Source organism: Pimephales promelas, chromosome 1, assembly GCF_988280905.1.
Source record: "Pimephales promelas chromosome 1, fPimPro1.hap1.1, whole genome shotgun sequence".
In the NCBI taxonomy this organism is placed as follows: domain Eukaryota; kingdom Metazoa; phylum Chordata; class Actinopteri; order Cypriniformes; family Leuciscidae; genus Pimephales; species Pimephales promelas.
Window position 1 is genome coordinate 1,076,957 of NC_142769.1, and position 22,184 is coordinate 1,099,140.

Consider the following 22,184-nt stretch of genomic DNA (forward strand, 5'->3'; position numbering starts at 1 on the left):
TTATATATTCAGTTGTTTGTACAGTAATTTAATAATGAGTTCTTAATTTAGCAAACTGCAAGGATTTTTTACAGGCTCGTTTGATTTCTGAAGACAAACATGTTCGTGTCTCTTTGCATAAGCATACAGTGGAAGTGATTATTACAGACGAGCTTCGGCACACTCATTATTACACACGTGTGCGTTTAACACATACAATACATCATCCCACATCACAGCTCTGGAAATACGGAGCAGATTCTAGTCTTAATTACGATTCAAGTGTTTGATCAGAAATTGTAAAACCAGGAACGAAACACTAAATGGCTCTCATCATAAGATACTGTGGCTTGTAAACACTTTTACTGTAGTATCAGAACAAAAAAACAACAACAAAAAAAGTTAAAATCTCACAAAATCCATCAAGTCTGGGTCATATTTCACCTTTTCACCAACGTTTCAGAAAAACAAATATACCATAAAGTTTTGATAATAGATTGATAATACTGTTAAACAAATTACAATAACTGGCATTCAGTCATGTGACGTTATGCTTGTGCTTATTAAAACCAATAGCAAGCAAACAATTAGCATTAATTTTAGTAAAGACATGCTATGATAAATTTGAACACGGATGCTTGATATTATGTCACACGTGTATATATAGATTGTGTGGATATTTGCTTCAGACGTCATGGAAATGTATTATTAAAGTGCACTTGTTACTATTTATTGAATATTTTTCATAATAAAAATGAACATTTATGTTGTGGAATATTTATTAATTGAGTATTTGTTCGGTTTGCCTCTTTATGTTATGCTTATTTTGATTTAAACAAAATTATTTTACAGTAGTAATGCAGAATGTATTCTAGAACAATCGTAATAATCCTCCTTGGGAACAACTTTACTTTGGAAAATCCCTGTAATTGGGTGGTCAAATATAACCCAGACGGAGTTTCGAGATTCACTCTTATAGTGTTTGTATTTCCACTCGGAAGGTCCTGCTGTTTCGTTCCCAGCGTTCGCTAGCGTCTGAATCAGTCACAGGGCTGATTCTCAAGCTTTGCTGAATAACAGACGACCTCCATCATCAAACCTCTGAGTGCAAAGAAGCCGATAACGTCAGCGAGGCTTCGAAGCGCTGCAGAAACGCTGTTCATCCAACTTATATAAAGCAGAGAAGCTTCTAGTCCCACAAACCCCTCTCAGTGTTGATTCTTCTCTCTCGTCCACTTGATCATGGTCTCTGGAGAGCGATAGAGGAAGATGAGTTTGGAGTAAAGCTCTTCCTCCAGCTCCAGTTCTCCGGTTTCCCGCACCAGGAAAATGTCTATGCATATTTTGAGTATGCGATCGACGCACGGCAACTCCTCGAACATGATGGAGTGAGAGATCTCGCTGAAGAAACCTCGCACAAATTTACCGATGACCAAAACCACCGACACGTACAGACCCATGATCCTGCGGGAGGAGAGAGAGACGTTTGCAAGGATAAAAAAAAAGGGATGCATGATATATTGTTACGGGCTGATATATGTTCATTTTTAATGTTATCGGCCGATATATGTTCATGTTTATCGGTATCTGCCGATATATGTTCATGTTTATCGGTATTTGCCGATATATGTTCATGTTTATTGGTCTCTGCTGATATATTTAAAAAAATTTAATGTTATTGGTATCAGCCGATATATGTTTATTTTTATCGGTATTTGCCGATATATGTTCATGTTTATCGGTATCTGCCGATATATGTTCATGTTTATCGGTATCGGCCGATATATGTTCATTTTTATTGGTCTCTGCTGATATATTTAAAAAAATTTAATGTTATTGGTATCAGCCGATATATGTTTATTTTTATCGGTATTTGCCGATATATGTTCATGTTTATCGGTATCTGCCGATATATGTTCATGTTTATCGGTATCTGCCGATATATGTTCATGTTTATTGGTATCGGCCGATATATGTTCATGTTTATTGGTATCGGCCGATATATCGCCATTTTTATTGGTCTCTGCTGATATATTTAAAAAAATTTAATGTTATTGGTATCAGCCGATATATGTTTATTTTTATCGGTATTTGCTGATATATGTTCATGTTTATTGGTATCGGCCGATATATGGCCATTTTTATTGGTGTCTGCCGATATATTTAACAATTTTTAATGTTATTGGTATCGGCCGATATATGTTCATGTTTATCGGTATCTGCCGATATATGTTCATTTTTTAATGTTATCGGCCGATATATGTTCATTTTTATCGGTATTTGCCGATATATGTTCATGTTTATTGGTATCGGCCGATATATGGCCATTTTTATTGGTGTCTGCCGATATATTTAACAATTTTTAATGTTATTGGTATCGGCCGATATATGTTCATGTTTATCGGTATCTGCCGATATATGTTCATTATTTTAATGTTATCGGCCGATATATGTTCATTTTTATTGGTATCTGCTGATATATTTAAAAAAATTTAATGTTATTGGTATCAGCCGATATATGTTCATGTTTATCGGTATCTGCCGATATATGTTAATTTTTTTATGTTATCGGCCGATATATGTTCATTTTTATCGGTATTTGCCGATATATGTTCATGTTTATCGGTATCGGCCGATATATGGTCATTTTTATTGGTGTCTGCCGATATATTTAACAATTTTTAATGTTATTGGTATCGGCCGATATATGTTCATGTTTATCGGTATCTGCCGATATATGTTCATTATTTTAATGTTATCGGCCGATATATGTTCATTTTTATTGGTATCTGCTGATATATTTAAAAAAAATTAATGTTATTGGTATCAGCCGATATATGTTCATGTTTATCGGTATCTGCCGATATATGTTAATTTTTTTATGTTATCGGCCGATATATGTTCATTTTTATCGGTATTTGCCGATATATGTTCATGTTTATCGGTATTTGCCGATATATGTTCATTTTTTTATGTTATCGGCCGATATATGTTCATGTTTATCGGTATCTGCCGATATATGTTCATTTTTTATGTTATCGGCCGATATATGTTCATGTTTATCGGTATCTGCCGATATATGTTCATTTTTTTATGTTATCGGCCGATATATATTCATGTTTATCGGTATCTGCCGATCTATGTTCATTATTTTAATGTTATCGGCCGATTTATGTTCATTTTTATTGGTATCTGCTGATATATTTAAAAAAATTGTGTGTTTGGGAGGTGGATTTTAATGGTGAGATTTTTGTTTTTGTAATCAGGCTCTCAAAAATTATATGAAAATTTGGATTTAGATTTATCGGCCAATTTATCGGTTATCGGCAAAATATATATTTATATCAAATATAAAGACTTATCGTTTCTCGTATTGGCCAAAATGTTCACATCAGCGCATCCCTAATAAAAAGCCTGCACCGAATCTCATGAAAGGAATGGGTTACCCGTATCCCGCGAGGAAGCCCAGACTCGGAGGGCTGACTTTATCGTTAAAGATGACCATCGGTAAGACGTCGCAGGACTCGAGGCAGCCGGCGATCCTGATGTCCCACCACTCCTGAGCTCCTGTGATGTTCATCGAAGCTTCTCTCTTCAGAGACAGAGTCACGTCCTGGTATCCCTCCTCTCCTCCTGTTGGAGAAACACAACAAAAGTAATGCTTTTAAATAGTGACATTTGTGTAATTTAATATAGTTTTGCGTACAATTCTGAGATTGCATTTTACAGCTTTAATTCATTTTGAGGAATACTGAAAGTGAGATGAGTAAATGCATGTTCACATTTAGTCTAGAATTTACTCCAGTCTTCAGTGTCACATGATCCATTTTTGAGACTGCAGAAGTCATTTAAATTTGGGGAAACCACTTGAAACATTTATTGTGTTGAGCTATTTAAATTTTAAATTACTTTTCTTTGAGTTGAAAGTCTGAATTTTGCCAATAAACCTGATTTGCAATGGGGGTTGAATAGTTTTGATTACAACAGGGTGAAAATTCCTCAGTTCACTAGAAACATATTAAGGAGCAAAGTCACAAGAGTATGGAAGCTTGTTTCCGCCACAGAATGAAAAATAAAAAAAGGTAACTGCGACTTTCTCTAACAATTCTGACGTTATTTTCACAATTGCGAGATATAAAGTCAGAATTGTGTGAAATAAAGTCGAAATTGCGTGTTGTAAAGTCAGGATAAAGTCAGAATTGCGTGATATAAAGTCAGAATTGCGAGATATAAAGTCAGAATTGCGAGATATAAAGTCAGAATTGCGAGATATAAAGTCAGAATTGCGTGATATAAAGTCAGAATTGCGAGTTATAAAGTCAGAATTGCGAGATATAAAGTCAGAATTGTGAGATATAAAGTCAGAATTGCGAGAAATAAAGTCAGAATTGCGTGATATAAAGTCAGAATTGTGTGATATAAAGTCAGAATTGCGAGATATAAAGTCAGAATTGCGAGATATAAAGTCAGAATTGCGAGATATAAAGTCAGAATTGCGTGATATAAAGTCAGAATTGCGAGTTATAAAGTCAGAATTGCGAGATATAAAGTCAGAATTGCGAGATATAAAGTCAGAATTGCGAGATTTAAAGTCAGAATTGCGAGATATAAAGTCAGAATTGTGTGATATAAAGTCAGAATTGCGAGATATAAAGTCAGAATTGCGAGATTTAAAGTCAGAATTGCGAGATATAAAGTCAGAATTGCGAGATATAAAGTCAGAATTGCGTGATATAAAGTCAGAATTGTGTGATATAAAATCAGAATTGCGAGATATAAAGTCAGAATTGCGAGATTTAAAGTCAGAATTGCGAGATATAAAGTCAGAATTGCGAGATATAAAGTCAGAATTGCGTGATATAAAGTCCGAATTCCGAGATATAAAGTCGCAATTGCAGGTTATAAAGTCAGAATTGCGAGATATAAAGTCCAAATTGCGTGTTGTAAAGTCAGGATAAAGTCAGAATTGATTGAAAAAGTCCCAATTGCGTGTTATAAAGTAAAAAATGCATGATATAAAGTTGCAATTACGTGATATAAAGTCAGAATTGTGAGATATAAACTTTTCTGTGGGGAAAAAAAGTTAGTCTTTTTTTATCCTTAAAATTGGCCTGATAACTCGCAATTGCGAGTTTATATCTCACAATTCTGAGAAACGATGTCAGAATCTTGAGATATAAACTCGCAATTGTGAGAAAAAGTCTGAATTGTGAAATAAAAAGTATCAATTCTTTATTTTTTTTCTTGCAATTGCGACTTTATTTCTCATAATTCTGACTTGATATCTCGCAATCGCGACTTTATTTCTCATAATTGCGACTTTATAACTCGCAATTGCGACTATTTCTCATAATTATGACTTTATATCTTGCAATTGCGACTTTATTTCTCATACTTGCGACTATATCTCGCAATTGCCACTTTATATCTCACAATTGTGACTATTTCTCATAATTGCGACTTTATATCTCACAATTGCGACTATTTCTCATAATTGTTATATCTCACAATTGCGACTATTTCTCATAATTGTTATATCTCACAATTGCGACTATTTCACATAATTGTTATATCTCGCAATTGCCACTTAATATCTCAAAATTGTGACTATTTCTCATATTTGCGACTTTATATGTCGCAATTGCGACTTTATTTCTCATAATTGCGACTTTATATCTCGCAATTGCGACTATTTCACATAATTTTTATATCTCGCATTAGCGACTTTATTTGTCATAATTGCGACTTTATATCTCGCAATTGCGACTTTATTTCTCATAATTTTTATATCTCGCAGTTGCGACTTTATTTCTCATAATTGTGACTTTATATCTCGCAATTGCAACTATATTTCTCACAATTCTGACTTCATATCTCGCAATTGTGAGATAAAAATTTGCAATTATTATTTATTTATTTTGTATTCAGTTTTGGAAACAAGCTTCCCTAGAACTGTGCCTGACTACAACGCTAAAGAGAGTCTGGCTCTTTTACCCTTGTACAGCTGGCTGACGGGTTTGGCTTCAGCTCCATTAGGTGCTCGGATGTAGTTCGGGAACATGTGCGACACAAGCCTAGGAGACAATTACAGAGACGATCAAAATCTGAACGATACATGCTTGCCAGATATGAATGACAAAAAAATGGTGTAGGATTTACTTTCACTTGGCAATTGCTAGTACATTTCACAAACATTTAAAAGACACATTTATTTCACAATAAACAAGAAAATTTGAAGTAGAAAGACTTTGTTAAAATATTGCGATCTTATTCCTATATGACAGTCCGTTCAACCACACAGTATCATTATTTCTGTCTAAAAATACTTCAAATGTACACAGAAGAACTGGGATATAAGTTTATAGTTTGGATATAAACACTGATGTCTACAGTAGAGATTAAAATGAAGATTTCATCAGAGCCTCTAGTAAATGACATGTTATGAATGGTGGGAGAGTGTATTGTGGTTTGTGCCATGAGACGTGTCTCTGGGATGAAGTGATCAAACGTACACCGGGTCCGTCCGGTTCCCCAGCAGAAGCGAGGCCAGGTCGGCTCTAACCGGGTTCTTCTGCGCCAGACTGATGGAGTGCCGGTCGAACGTGTGCTCCACTGTCCCGCCCTTCCCAAGGTCCCTTCACACACAAGACACATAATGAGCATGAGCTCCTGGCTACACCAGAAAATGTTACGTTTTTTTTTATTTATTCTTTTCTTCATCAGAATGGTACGAAACTTGGTAAAGGTTTTGGCATTTACTGTGTGAACACTCAAAAAATATGGATATGCTTCAAAAGGTGACACTTGTGTTTCTCGCGTAATGGAAATGAGTGTGAGACGAGTTTCCTCTAGTGGAAGCGTTCGGTACTGCAGCCGAACACACTTTCACTGAACGCTCAATTACTGAGATATCAGACTCAAATTTGGAACACAACTTTGTTTAGATTTATAGCTTTGATTTTCTTTCAGTTTTAAAGTAAAACGTGATTTTGAAAATATATATTTCATATAAAAATTGATAATAGTATTTTTGTGCATTTTTCACTTTGTAAAGAGATCAAACTTCAGTCTGTGATCTAAAGCGTTCAAGACTCTCCACAGTTTAAGCTCGAAATGTAATTTTCAGGTCTATGCTCAAAAAGTGAAAAAATAGATTATAAATACAGCGTAAATATAATTTATTACAAAAAAATCACCTAAAAATACAAAATATTAAAAACATGATCAAACTAAAATATAGTACATTAATTTAATTGAAAAAAATATATAATTAGGGCTGTGCAACGATTAATCGTGATTAATCACATCCAAAATAAACGTTTGTGCTTACATAATGTGTACTGTGTATAATTATTTTGTATATATAAATACACACATGCATGTATTTGAGAAATATTTGCATACTGCATATATAAATAGAAATATTTTATATACAAATAAAAAAAAATTCTTAAATCTATACATGCATGTGTGTATTTATATATACAAAATAATGACACACATATATTATGTAAACAAACTTTATTCTGGATGCGATTAATCGTTTCTGGCGAGGGTTAAAGCTCACTGACCGCTGTAAGATCCAGTCGAGCCGGAGCGTCATGTCCCCGGTGCTGTTTTGCAGCTCCTTGACCAGCTCGTGCCGGCTGGGAGGACTGATCTGCCACACCGACCCCGAGCTGCCCTCGATCCGGGCCGTCACGATGTCTTCATAACTGTACATGGTGATGAACTGCATGGCCACCTGTGGACGGACGCATCATTTCTATTAAAGGGTTATTTCACCCGAACATGTAAACTCTCAGTAACGACTCTCCCTCATGTTGTTTAAGACTTTCGTTCATCTTCGGGACACAAATGAAGATATTTGTGATTAAATCTGAGAGCTGGATCACTCCTCCATAGGCTTCTGTTGTTATTGAAACTTGCCGGCCCAGAAAGTTATTAAAGACATCGTTAAAATAGTCTGAGTGACGACAGTGACTCAAACAGCCAGAACCGCATGTTTAGAGTCATGAAAAGTGTGTTTTTGTGATCGGTGCTTCAGCTCTATGTATTAAACCTGACCACCTGACCAATTAATACTAGCACTTTCTATTCTATTCTATTCTATTTTTCCGATTATAAAACTGATACTTGTTACAGCACTTTATACTGTAGTTCTCTTGTTCTCCTCAAGTCACTTTGGGTAAATGATTAAATGTAAAGCTTTGATCACATAATTAAGTATTTACATATCATCTTACTAAGACATTATTAACAGATAAAGAGTGAGGGCGATCTTATATCGATATGATCTTATGTCAGTATCTGCTATCCTGTTATTAAGACCTCATTGATTTACATTACAAGCGTCAGTATTTCATCTTTTGTCCATATAAATATCAGCATCTGCAGAAAATGGCATATTTTTGCTCAGTTTTGGATAAAGTTTAGCTTAGGGTGACCATATTTTGATTACCAAAAACCAGGACACTCGGCCCAGCAAACACATGGGCCAGCTCAAATGATACTGGAAGTTTACTCAAAGACACCTTATTAATTTCAATACATTTCAAGTAGGTTATGCCTCCTCTGTATGGATAGAAAATGGTTATATTGTTATATGAAAACAGGACAGTTGGTCACTCTAGTTTAGCTGTGCTTTCCCCTCCATATGAGACTATATGAGCCATAAAAGCCTGACGTATCAAATGTAATACTTCACAGAAATCCATATGCAAACTTTTTTTTTTGTCTAAATGTTTGACTTATTATATATATATGATGAGTTCAGATGGAAAAGCCTCTAAGTGCCATTTAAAATTTTCTTCTTTAATGATGATTTTTTATCAAACTTGTATATTTAAGTTCAGTAATTTCACTGTTATTTAAGTGAAATTACTGAACTTAAATATACAAGCTTGATAAAAATCATCATTAAAGAAGAAAATTTCAAATGGCATTTAGAGGCTTTTGCATCTGAACTCTTCATATATATATATATATTAGGGCTGTGCAAAAGTTAATTGCGATTAATCGCATCCAAAATAAAAGTCTGTGTGTACATAACATATTTGTGTGTGTGTAATTATTTTGTATATATAAATACCTATGCATGCATGTATATATTTAAGAATTATTTGCGCTTAAATTCTGTACATATTTATAAATACATAATCTATATTATATAAATATAAATATTTTATATATGAATGACACATTTTCTTAAATATATACATGCATGTGTGTGTATTTATATATACAACATAATTATATACAGCACACACAAATATATTATGTAAACACAGACTTTTATTTTGGATGCGATTAATCGCAATTAATTTTTGCACAGCCCTAATATATATATATAAAAATGATTTTTCAAGATATTGATGTGCACTTACAGCAACTGATTGTTCAATAAACTGTTTAAATTTTTTTTTAAATTTATTAAATTAAAAAAAATAAAATAAAACGAACAATTATAATCCTGACTATAATCTGCTATGCCAGCGTTACAGTGTGAATGAGAGATATTGATATTGCGATATTGATATTGAGAGATATGGGTGAGCACTTACAGCATTTTTCTCGAACTGATTGCTGAGGCGTTTATATTCGCGCTCGGTGAACGGCTGGATGGACTGTTGCTGGACGCTCATCGTGAACAACGGCTGCGGGACAAACATCATCACACCATTACGAAAATATTACAGCGCTATTTTACCTCAGAATTATTGTATTAGACATTATACAATAACATACAATAACATGATGACATCCAGAAAGATTACAATCCATTTTACCTCATAACCGCCGAGCTTGACTGTGACGGTGACATCAACGGGATGGTTGACCACGCCCACTACAGACTTAACCAATGAGATGAAGAGTAGCGGGAACCAGATGATGCAGATGAGGAAGAGGATGATGATGCCGCCCATCCCGTACTTCACGATCTTCTTCTTCTTCTGTCCTTTAGGCTGGGGATATTTCTGTTTAATGAAGCCCAAAAAATGAGATTATCAAACATATTATTTTATAATATTACACATTAGATTCAAATGATGAAGATTCAACACTTTAGATGAATAAGGTAGTTTAAAAGCCTTCAACAGTTTAAAAGCCTTATTTGGGCAATTTTGTTTTTGATGGGTAATATTTTGTTTATGTTAAGTCTCTTCTGCTCACCAAGGCTGCATTTTTGTGAATATACAGCAAAAAAAAACATTAATATTGTGAAATATTTAAAATAACTGTTTTCTATGTGAATGTATTGTTCAGCATCATTACTCCAGTCTTCAGTGTCACATGATCCTTCAGAAATCACTCTAATATGATGCTCAAGAAACATTTATGATTATTATCAGGATTCTTTGGTGAATAGAAAGTTTAAAAGAACAGCATTTATCTGAAATAGAATATTTTGTAACATTATAAATGTCTTTACTGTCACTTTTTCAATCCATTTAATGAATCCTTGCTGAATAAAATTATTAAATTCTTACATTTTTTCACAACAACAACAAAAAAATCTCACTGACCCCAAACTTTTGACCAATAGATCTACATATATAGTAGTAATAGGGCTTTTTACATTTTACATTGATGGTAATTAAAAATTACAAATATAGTACAAAATACTGATCAACTGTATGTTATATAATATGTGTATAGTCAGTCTTATGGGACATGAAGTGTATCCGACTTGTGGAGAGTGCCGTAGTTTATCTGATCCAACATTTGAGGTCAAATAAAAAAACACTTGTGCGAATGCTAAACTACCTTTTCAGTTTCACGGCTACACTTGATGATGAAGATGTTAGCGTAGATGTCCTCGACACACATCCAGTTGGAGAGAGACAGTGTGGTGTCGGTCCAAACCCAGTCCATCACGGCCCGAAGCTCCACTAAAAACGGCACCAGCCGGAACCTGAGGAAACATGGGTCGTTCATTCATTAAACAAAGAGTGTGTTGGGCTGCAGTACCAAACGCTTCCACTAGAGGAAACTCGTCTCACACTCATTTCCAATACCGCGAGAAACACAAGTGTGACTATATTACAGGACTATTTAACCTGTTTTGGATCAGGTCCATGATTTTTTGGGGGTTCACACAGCAAGTGCCAAAATCTATGCCAAGTTTCGTACCATTTTGATAAAGAAGAAAAATCTTTAAAAAAAAAAAAAAAAAAAAAAAAAAACGCAAAATTTTCCGCTCAGAATTGCCCGAAGAGCACCGGAGGGTTCAGAAATGAGGAATAATGAAAGCCTACCCTTGGAAGAGGAAGAGGTTGAGATGATTGAACTTCTTGGTGAGGAAGTTTCCAAGGATGCGTGACGGATATCCACAGCGGATCTGATACGCCGACAGCGTGAAGTAGATGCACTTGAAGAAATACCAGAGCTGGGCCACCGAGTTATGATTGAACATCCTGAAAATAAATACAAACAGTCAAACCAATAACTATTCAGACAACAGATGTAATTTGTTATATATTTTTTTACTAGTGTGTTCAGGACAGTATAGTTCATTTATGTGAGTGAGGAGAGCAAGATAAAGTAAACCGTTTAAGTGTTATTTAACATCAGTGTAAAGCACTGGGTTCAGGTTATCCTACATTAGGGTTATTTAACAACAGAAACTGGATAATCAAATGTAAAAATAAAACAATGCTTAGTTTTCAATGTATGAAATAAATATATACAGGTGAAACTCAAAAAATTCGAATATTGCGCAAATATAAAGAGTTATCGGTTATCCGCTTTCAAATATAAATAATTATCGGTTTTCAAATATAAAGAATTATCGGTTATAGGCTTTCAAATATAAAACATTTTCATCTTTCAAATGTAAATAATTATCAGCTGTCGGCTTTCAAATATAAATAGTTATCGAATTTCAAGTATAAATAATTATCGGCATTCAAACATAAATAATTATCGGTTGTCGGGTTTCAAATATAAATATTTATCGGTTATCGGCTTTCAAATATAAAGAATTATCGGTTGTTGGCTTTCAAACATAAATAATTATCGGTTACCGGGTTTCAAAAAGAAATAATTATTGAATTTCAAATATAAAGAATTATCGGTTATCGGCTTTCAAATATAAAGAATTATCGAATTTAAAATATAAAGAATTATCGGTTATCAGCTTTCAAATATAAATAGTTATTAAATTTCAAATGTAAATAATTATCGGTTATCGGCTTTCAAATATAAAGAATTATCGGTTATCAGCTTTCAAATATAAATAGTTATCAAATTTCAAATGTAAATAATTATCGGTTATCGGCTTTCAAATATAAATAATTATCGGTTGTCGGATATCAAATATAAAGAATTATCGGTTATCGGCTTTCAAATATAAAGAATTATCGGTTATCGGCTTTCAAATATAAAGAATTATCGGTTATCGGCTTTCAAATATAAAGAATTATCGGTTATCGGCTTTCAAATATAAAGAATTATCGGTTATCGGCTTTCAAATATAAAGAATTATCGGTTATCGGCAATCAAATATAAAGAATTATGATGATAATCATAACAGGGGATGACCCTGCACTCGAACACAAGCCTCGCTCACCTCTCGGTGACTGCGGGGAGGATGAAGAACATCCACAGGTGGATCCCGAACACCAGGATGACCTGGAAGATGAGCTTTCCCAGGATGCTCTTCCGCAGGTAAATGGCCCGATCGATGATCATGGTGCTGAACTGGATGAGGAGCATGACCAGGAACGCCTCGGGGACCTGATCCTCGGACAGAGACGAGGCGATATCTGCGGCCGCCGAGTGTTTCTGGCACAGACACACAGTCATATTCACACTGCAAACAAGGCTCTCTTACTCAGTGTTTTAGTCTCGTTTCCAGTCCAAATATCAAACATTTCTTAAATCAAGATGCAGTTACTAAAGTAGTAAAATTACGTTAAATGTTAAGTGTTATTTTCTGGGGAAATAATCAAAATTAAGTGAGTTTTTGCGTAAGACGAGCACTGCAAATAATCTTGTTTCTGTTACCCAATTGACAGATTTTGTATTTTGCATTTTTTATGCATCAACTCACTTAATTTTAATTAATTCCCCCCTATAACAGGGCATGATATCTTATGGCATTTTACTCATCCAGTTAACGCAAAGCGAAACATTGACCTTTCTAATGTTTCTAAACGGCGATGACGTAGCGAAGCCTCGTTCATTGAGGTCACATGACTTTGACAGTTTGATGTGCGCTCCGAATCACTGGTTCGAAACCTCAATCGCAGACGTTTCAAAGCTTCACGAAGAGTTTTTAAAATCTTCCATCACTAGTAAATGCCTTTAGAAAAATTACAAATTACAAAAAAGTGCCAATTCAATGCCCAAAAGAAAAAAAATCAATTTGAGGAGGAAAATATTGCCCCTCAAAGGGATAGATCACCCAAAAATGAAAACTCTGACAGTAATTACTAGATATTTTGGACTGGAAACAAGACCACAAAACCAGTCACATATCGCACGGGGGTATCTGTGGCTATAGCCAACTATACGTTGTATGGGTCGAAATTATAGATGTTTATTTCATTCGGATATTAAGTAAGGATCATGTTCCATGAACATATTTAGTAAATTTCCTACCATAAATATATTAAAAAATATATTTTTGTGAGTGGATGCAGCAAAATCGAGAACATAAATGCACATGAACATTTTTTTGCAAATAGTCAATATTATCCTATCCTAGCAAACCATACATTAATGGAAAGCTCATTTATTCAGCTTTCATATGATATTTACATCTCAATTAAAAAAATTAACCCTTTCGACTGGTTTTGTGGTCCAGGGTCACATATTGACAATCCTAAATTATGCCATTCCACAATGCTAATCCAACACTACTCACTCCGAAAGCCCAGAACCCGAAGATGACGATGATGAAGTCCACCACATCTGTGAGGAACATGAGCGCGTACACGTCGGCGGCCGTCTGATACTCCGCATGCAAGATGTTCTGGAAGAATCTACAGCTCGGCTTGTACACGTTCATCACTCTGGTGGACGAACACATGAACGACGGTCAAAACGGAAACATGACACTTCACAACGAGATCAGCAGAAACGTCATATTCAACTGGATCAGTTTATCAGTATTCAAAATACATCTCGTTTTTAAACAGTGGGAAATACAGCAGAAAAATAATTGCTAATAATTATATGCAATAAAATCATACAAATTATAATAGTACTAAATATAAGTGTCTCTATAATGCGTGTTATTTGATTAAACTGTAGAGCTCTAGTTTATTGGAGAGTTTGGTTAATCAGACCAGTAAGAGACTTCTAACTACAACACATACGAATGTGTCATTAAATGTTTACAAATGTAGATAAATATCATAACTAGACATTGGACAGTGGCTCATGGGTTCACGGGGATCATCGCCCTCTAGTGGCGAAACATTGACATTTCTAACGTTTTTAAACGGCGATGATGTAACGAAGCCTCGTTCACTGAAGTCACATGACTCTGACAGTTTGATACACGCTCTGAATCTGAATCACATATATGCCTTTAGAAAAATGACAAATTACAAAAAAATGCCAATTCAATGCAAAAAAATCAATTTGAGGAGGAAAATATTGCCTCTTAAAGGGATAGTTCACCCAAAAATGTAAACTCTGGTTTAGAGGTTTGGGTGAAATAACCCTTTAATAGAAATGTTAATTTCTGACTCTAGCCGATACGATGATCTTACATGGATAAGAAAAGGCCTTTGAGTTTTCCTTCAACAGCATTCAGGAGTTTTTTACTGGTGTCCTCGCCGTGTTTCGTCTTTGACTTCTTCTTCTTCTTCTTCTTGGGTTCTTTCTGTTTAGTGTCTGAGACAGGATTGTTCAAAATAACACACAGATCAGGCTCAGCACAATATTATAGACATCATTTAGGTATTAATCATGGATAAATAGGGTTAATTTTAGCGATTCTGATTCTGCTTATCGATACCTATGGAAGCTTGTTTCCGCCACAGAATGAAAAATAAAAAAGGTAATTGCGACTTTTTATCTCACAATTCTGACTTTATTTCTCACAATTGCAAGATATAAAGTCAGAATTGTGTGATATAAACTCAGAATTGTGTGATATAAAGTCAGTATTTGAGATATAAAGTCAGAATTGCGTGATATAAAGTCAGTATTTGAGATATAAAGTCACAGTTGTGTGATATAAAGTCAGAATTTGAGATATAGTCAAAATTGCGAGATATATAGTCAAAATTGCGTGATATAAAGTCAGTATTTGAGATATAAAGTCAGAATTTGAGATATAAAGTCAAAATTGCGTGATATAAAGTCAGTATTTGAGATATAAAGTCAAAATTGCGTGATATAAAGTCAGTATTTGAGATATAAAGTCAGAATTTGAGATATAAAGTCAAAATTGCGTGATATAAAGTCACAATTGCGAGATATAAAGTCAGAATTGCGAGATATAAAGTCAGAATTGCGAGATATAAAGTCAGAATTTGAGATATAGTCAAAATTGCGAGATATATAGTCAAAATTGCGTGATATAGTCAGTATTTGAGATATAAAGTCAAAATTGCGTGATATAAAGTCAGTATTTGAGATATAAAGTCAAAATTGCGTGATATAAAGTCAGTATTTGAGATATAAAGTCAGAATTTGAGATATAAAGTCAAAATTGCATGATATAAAGTCAAAATTGCGTGATATAAAGTCAGTATTTGAGATATAAAGTCAAAATTGCGTGATATAAAGTCAGTATTTGAGATATAAAGTCAGAATTGTGAGATATAAAGTCAAAATTGCGTGATATAAAGTCACAATTGCGAGATATAAAGTCACAATTGCGAGATATAAAGTCACAATTGCGAGATATAAAGTCAGAATTGCGAGATATAAAGTCACAATTGCGAGATATAAAGTCAGAATTGCGAGATATAAAGTCAGAATTGCGTGATATAAAGTCAGTATTTGAGATATAAAGTCAGAATTGCGAGATATAAAGTCACAATTGCGAGATATAAAGTCAGAATTGCGTGATATAAAGTCAGAATTGTGAGATATAAAGTCAGAATTGCGTGATATAAAGTCAGAATTGCGTGATATAAAGTCAGTATTTGAGATATAAAGTCAGAATTGCGAGATATAAAGTCACAATTGCGAGATATAAAGTCAGAATTGCGAGATATAAAGTCACAATTGCGAGATATAAAGTCAGAATTGCGTGATATAAAGTCAGTATTTGAGATATAAAGTCAGAATTGCGTAATATAAAGTTGCAATTGCGTGACAAAGTCAGAATTGCGAGATTCCCACAATTCCCACAATTCCAGCTTTTTATCTCATAATTGTGACTTTATCTCGCAATTTTTACTCTTTATCTCACAATTGCAATATTAAGTCAGAATTTTGAGATATTATCGTAACTAACTCGGAAAAAAGTCACAATTCTGAGATTGTGAGATGAAAAAGTCGCATTTATCTTTTAAAACGTTTTATTCTGCGCCAGAAACAAGCTCATATTAGGCTTGCCGCGATAGACGGTGTTGACGGTGTTACCGGTTTTAAGCCCCATCACCGGTGACATCACTTTCCCACCGTGACACCGCGATGTCTTGACTTTTTTTTTTTAAAGTATTCGTTTTTGCTAAAATATTTATTTGAATTAATTAAAAATAATAATTTTCAATTATTTAGTTCTGAAGAGAGCATTATAATTAAAAATGAACTGCGCAACGCGTGCCGTCACGTCACAGATCAGCAAGCATCAGGATTCCATTTAGCACGTGTGGAGACGAGAACGAGTCAAATTACAGAAAAGCAAGATAATGGCGGAAGATTTGGTGTCAAAACGCAATGCAAAAGCGCCTGTTTGGCAATATTTTGGCCAATATATATTAATGTTAATAAATGCCAATTTATAGTGTTTTACTTTTTTTAGAGTGCTGTCATTTATGTAGGCTAAGGTCCTTTTTAAAGTTTTTATTTTATATTCGTCTCTTTTTATTTGGTTTTATCTTATTTAAACTTTGTTTAATTTATTTAGGCCTATTTTGTTTTCTTATTCGTTAATAAACGTTTTATTTATTTTTTTTGGGGCCCACAGTTTGCCACTTTTCACTTTTTTCAGCCTATGCATGGGGTTATTTTTATTCGTTCGTTATGCTAATAAAAGTTCTGTCTATATTTTATTCGTTTATTATTCTAATAAAAGTGCTGTCTAAATAAAAGTTTATTGTCAGCGAGTTGTTTTTTTTTTTTTTTTTTTTTTTTTGTCCATTCCAGCAATTGACGCTGAATTGCAATTGACGCTTATTTCGAAAGTGAAAGTATGTCATTTATGTAGGCTAAGGTCCGTTTTGAAGTTTTTATTTTATATTCGTCTCTTTTTAATTGGTTTTTATCTCATTTAAACTTTGTGTAATTTATTTAGGCCTATTTTATTTTCTTATTCGTTAATAAACGTTTTATTGTTCTTATTTGTTTGGGCCCCACATTTTGCCGATTTTCACTTTTTTCAGCCTATGCATGGGGTTATTTTTATTCGTTCGTTATGCTAATAAAAGTCTATAAATAAAAGTTTTATTATCAGCGAGTTGTTTTTTTTGTCCATTCAAGCAATTGACGCTTATTTCGAAAGTGAAAGTATAACGCGCACGCATTTAAAAGCTATTTAACCCCCCCGCCCTGCCCTCCACGGTGACACCGGGATTACCGGTGTTGTCACACGTCGATTAACCGGTGGGAAATTTTCCTCACCGCGGCAACCCTAGCTCATATACACCATAAACTATATCCATCGATCCCAGAGTAAAGAATCGGTTTTCGATTCCCAACCCAGTTTTCCACACACCTATTTCGGGAGATTTCTTCTTGCGGAAGCGAAGGAAGCGACTCTTCTTCTTCCCCTCCTCCTTCACGTCCTCGAGTGTCTCTGTGTCCGGCGGGAGTGTTTCTGTGGTGTGTGTGTGTGTGTCGGGGTCGGTGTGTATCTCAGCATCGGTCGGCGTCGTTGACACAGTCTCCTCTTGGTCCGAGAGTTGAAAGACTTGCTCATCTGGTCCGTTCTTGCTCTTCTCGGCTGATGAGCGATTGCTCTTGTCTTCCAGAGGGCCCTCTCGGTCCCAGAGCCCATAGCGCTGAGAGAGAAGACACAAACGGGGAACACTTTACAAACAATCTCCTATCGTCACTGTAAAGCTGCTTCCAAACAATCTATATTGGTGGGATTGTCCAATATGCCTGAGCCATACTTTACTCCAATAGCTTTTAGCCGTGCCGTTGCGCTGGAGTCTGCATACCTGGAGAAGCGAGCGGTGGAAGAAGAGCGCCAGCAGCTGCAGCAGATCGTAGCGGATGTAGTTGTCGGTTTTCTCCAGGCCCAGGATCCGCGGAGGGAAGAAGGGCTTGTCCGCGTTCAGCTGCAGCTCGATCTCACTGTTCCACGGGAAGAAGCCAAACTGGAACAGGTATTTGACCACCACCATGACCTGTGGGACACACCCGGCCAGACACGCACGCTTTATCGAAATATCGCAACGGCGTGCAACAGACAAAGAGAAAATCACTCGCTGAATAACTTCATAGCTTTAATAAGAATCAGTGTATATTCAATTCATTCAGTGAAAACTAAGCAGTGTTTTAATTTTACATTTAATTATTCAAAATTTAACCGTATTTAACTGTAAAAAATTATAACTTTTAAAAAGTAGTTAAAATGGTGTTTTCTATATACTGTATAACATTAAATGTTACATCAAAATCGAAATATTAAAATAAAAACAAATCTAAAAATATTTTAAAAATTTAAATAGGGGATTTTTTTTAAATATCTAAAACATTAAATCACCATGTTAACTTTACAAAATTTTAATATATATATATATATATATATATATATATATATATATATATACAGTGCCTTGCAAAAGTATTTGGCCCCCTTTAACTTTTCGACCTTTTGCCACATTTCAGGCTGCAAACATAAAGATGTAAAACTGTAATTTTTTGTGAAGAATCAACAAAAGGTGGGACAAAATCATGAAGTGGAACGAAATTTATTGGGTATTTCAAACTTTTTTAACAAATAAAAAACTGAAAAATTGGGTGAGCAAAATTATTCAGCCCCTTTACTTTCAGTGCAGCAAACTCTCTCCAGAAGTTCAGTGAGGATCTCTGAATGATCCTGAATGTTGACCTAAATGACTAATGATGATAAATAGAATCCTGTGTGTAATAAAGTCTCCGTATAAATGCACCTGCTCTGTGATAGTCTCAGAGGTCCGTTTAAAGCACAGAGAGCATCATGAAGAACAAGGAACAGACCAGGCAGGTCCGAGATACTGTTGTGGAGAAGTTTAAAGCTGGATCTGGATACAGAAAGATTTCCCAAGCTTTAAACATTCCAAGGAGCACTGTGCAAGCAATAATATTGAAATGGAAGGAGTATCAGACCACTGCAAATCTACCAAGACCTGGCCGTCCCTCTAAACTTTCAGCTCATACAAGGAGAAGACTAATCAGAGATGCAGCCAAGAGGCCCATGATCACTCTGGATGAGCTGCAGAGATCTACAGCTGAGGTGGGAGACTCTGTCCATAGGACAACAATGGTCGTATGCTGCACAAATCTGGCCTTTATGGAAGAGTGGCAAGAAGAATGCCATTTCTTAAAGAGATCCATAAAAAGTGTCGTTTAAAGTTTGCCACAAGCCACCTGGGAGACACACCAAACATGTGGAAGAAGGTGCTCGAACTTTTTGGCAACAATGCAAAACGTTATGTTTGGCGTAAAAGCAACACAGCTCATCACCCTGAACACACCATCCACACTGTCAAACATGGTGGTGCCAGCATCATGGTTTGGGCCTGCTTTTCTTCAGCAGGGACAGGGAAAATGGTTCAAATTGATGGGAAGATGGATGGAGCCAAATACAGGACCATTCTGAAAGAAAGGAGTCTGCAAAAGACCTGAGACTGGGACGGAGATTTGTCTTCCAACAAGACAATGATCCAAAACATAAAGCAAAATCTACAATGGAATGGTTCACAAATAAACATATCCAGGTGTTAGAATGGCCAAGTCAAAGTCCATACCTTAATTTAATCGAGAATCTGTGGAAAGAACTGAAAACTGCTGTTCACAAACGCTCTCCATCCAACCTCACTGAGCTCGAACTGTTTTGCAAGGAGGAATGGGCAAAAATTTCAGTCTCTCGATGTGCAAAACTGATTGAGACATACCCCAAGCGACTTACAGCTGTAATCGCAGCAAAAGGTGGCGCTACAAAGTATTAACTTAAGGGGGCTGAATAATTTTGCTCGCCCAAGTTTTCAGTTTTTTATTTGTTAAAAAAGTTTGAAATATCCAATAAATTTCGTTCCACTTCATGATTGTGTCCCACCGGTTGTTGATTCTTCACAAAAAATTAAAGTTTTATATCTTTATGTTTGCAGCCTGAAATGTGGCAAAAGGTCAAAAATTTCAAGGGGGCCGAATACTTTCGCAAGGCACTGTATATACATACACACTGTATATACTGTATATATATATATTTTTTTTTTAAAGATTTTGTCTAAAGGTTCAATGAACTGCAAAAGTGTTTACTTAGTTAAAATCATGTGTTTCTATATACTATTTATAATAAATCGTAAATAAATATTAGGGGTGTAATAATATATTGTGTCATAATATATCGCAATACAAAAATGCAACAATATGTATCGTGGATAATTCACCCAAAATAAAAATGACTGTGTGGGAAAAAATTTCAGTTTCCAGAGTTTTAGTGTCAGATCTACAATAAACTACTATACTGTATATAATGTTGAATATAATGCAATGAGGGAATATTTGTGTGTCCTGATAATGCCAAATGTCTTATGTTACCAGTAAAAAGTGACAACATTATTTTGATTATATCTAGTCAGTGAAAGAGATCAAGCATATTCATCTAAAATAGTTCAATTTTCAGCTTCAGAAACATGAATATTGTTATTCTGGAGTCTCTATTGTCCTGTGCTTTGGGTTTCAGCACCAAGTCCAAGAATATTCATTTACACACACAATTGATATACTAAATGTAGAATTTTAACGAACATTAACCCTTTACCATATGTCTTAGAGTATCGCAATAATAAAATGTGGAAAAAAAATATTTTTTTTATAATCAGAAGCATTAAATCACCAAGCCAGTTGTTCATTCTTAGTTCATGTTAACTAAGGCAGTTCACTAATGAACCTTATTATTAAGCGTTACCATTTTAATTAAAATAAAAATAATCTAAAAATTATTTTTAAAATAAATATATTTTAAAAAAATAAATAAATTGTTTTACTATCTGAAGCATTAAATCCCCCCCCCCCCACCTCAGTGTAGACGATGGCCGTCATCCAGAACCTCTTGGATGGCCGCGGCACCGACAGCATCGCCCACAGAAACACCAGAACCGGCAGAACCAGCGACACGACCGAGGCCGTCACCAGGTTATTGAGCACGATGATGAAATAGCACACCAGCTCGGAGTGAGCCGCCAGGACGTTATACAGCGCGAACACCAGCTTCAGCAGGCGGTTCTGAGTCGAGTAAAACTCCCGAGACTGAATCAGCTCCTCCACACTGAAGGGCCTGAAGCACAGACACGAGAAAATTACGGAGAAAATAAAGGTGCAGTGTGTACGTTCTAGAAGCATCCAGTGGTGAGGTTGCGAATTACACCCAACTGAAGTTACGGTGGCCGACAGGAACAGTAATGTTTCTTTACACTTATTAAAATTAATGAATTAGGTTTCCTTAATTATTCAGTAAAACAATGGTATTGTGATGGTATTCGACATAGTGTCGGTGTTTTATTCGCTAGATCTTTACACGGGGAAACAACATAGTGAGGAAACGTGTTTGTCCGCTCAGGGCCACCGTAGAAACATGTGGATGTGTGTGTGTAGAGCTAATAAACACATAACGCTTCATTAGTAAGATATTTATACACCACTGAAAACATAGTAATGGATATGATATTGCATTTCTGTCAACAGATCCTCCTGAATATTACACACAGTGTTGGGTAAGTTACTCTAAAAAAGTATTTAATTACTAGTTACTAATTACCTCTTCAACAGTGTAATTAAATTACTCTCTCTAAAAAGTTTTAATTACCTTTAATTACTAATTACTTTTAAAATCCCATATCAATCCCAACCAGCTGAATAATACA

The 22,184-nt window shown here is 35.0% G+C and overlaps 1 protein-coding gene across 1 annotated transcript in view; it reads right to left on the reverse strand.

Moving 5' to 3' along the window:
- Positions 1-7: 7 nt before the first annotated feature.
- The window catches only part of piezo1 (piezo type mechanosensitive ion channel component 1 (Er blood group)), a 121,127-nt gene continuing 98,950 nt past the window's right edge, over positions 8-22,184 (reverse strand). The window contains exons 37-51 of the mRNA XM_039690766.2: positions 21,340-21,598; positions 18,273-18,461; positions 17,825-18,110; positions 14,703-14,826; positions 13,850-13,997; positions 12,551-12,765; positions 11,238-11,396; positions 10,747-10,894; positions 9,768-9,956; positions 9,543-9,635; positions 7,551-7,723; positions 6,492-6,614; positions 5,974-6,053; positions 3,426-3,612; positions 8-1,443 (exon numbers count right to left, since the gene is read on the reverse strand). Coding sequence (XP_039546700.2) covers positions 1,188-1,443; positions 3,426-3,612; positions 5,974-6,053; positions 6,492-6,614; positions 7,551-7,723; positions 9,543-9,635; positions 9,768-9,956; positions 10,747-10,894; positions 11,238-11,396; positions 12,551-12,765; positions 13,850-13,997; positions 14,703-14,826; positions 17,825-18,110; positions 18,273-18,461; positions 21,340-21,598 — 2,629 coding nt within the window. The 3' untranslated portion in view covers positions 8-1,187. The remainder of the gene's footprint in view (positions 1,444-3,425; positions 3,613-5,973; positions 6,054-6,491; positions 6,615-7,550; positions 7,724-9,542; positions 9,636-9,767; positions 9,957-10,746; positions 10,895-11,237; positions 11,397-12,550; positions 12,766-13,849; positions 13,998-14,702; positions 14,827-17,824; positions 18,111-18,272; positions 18,462-21,339; positions 21,599-22,184) is intronic.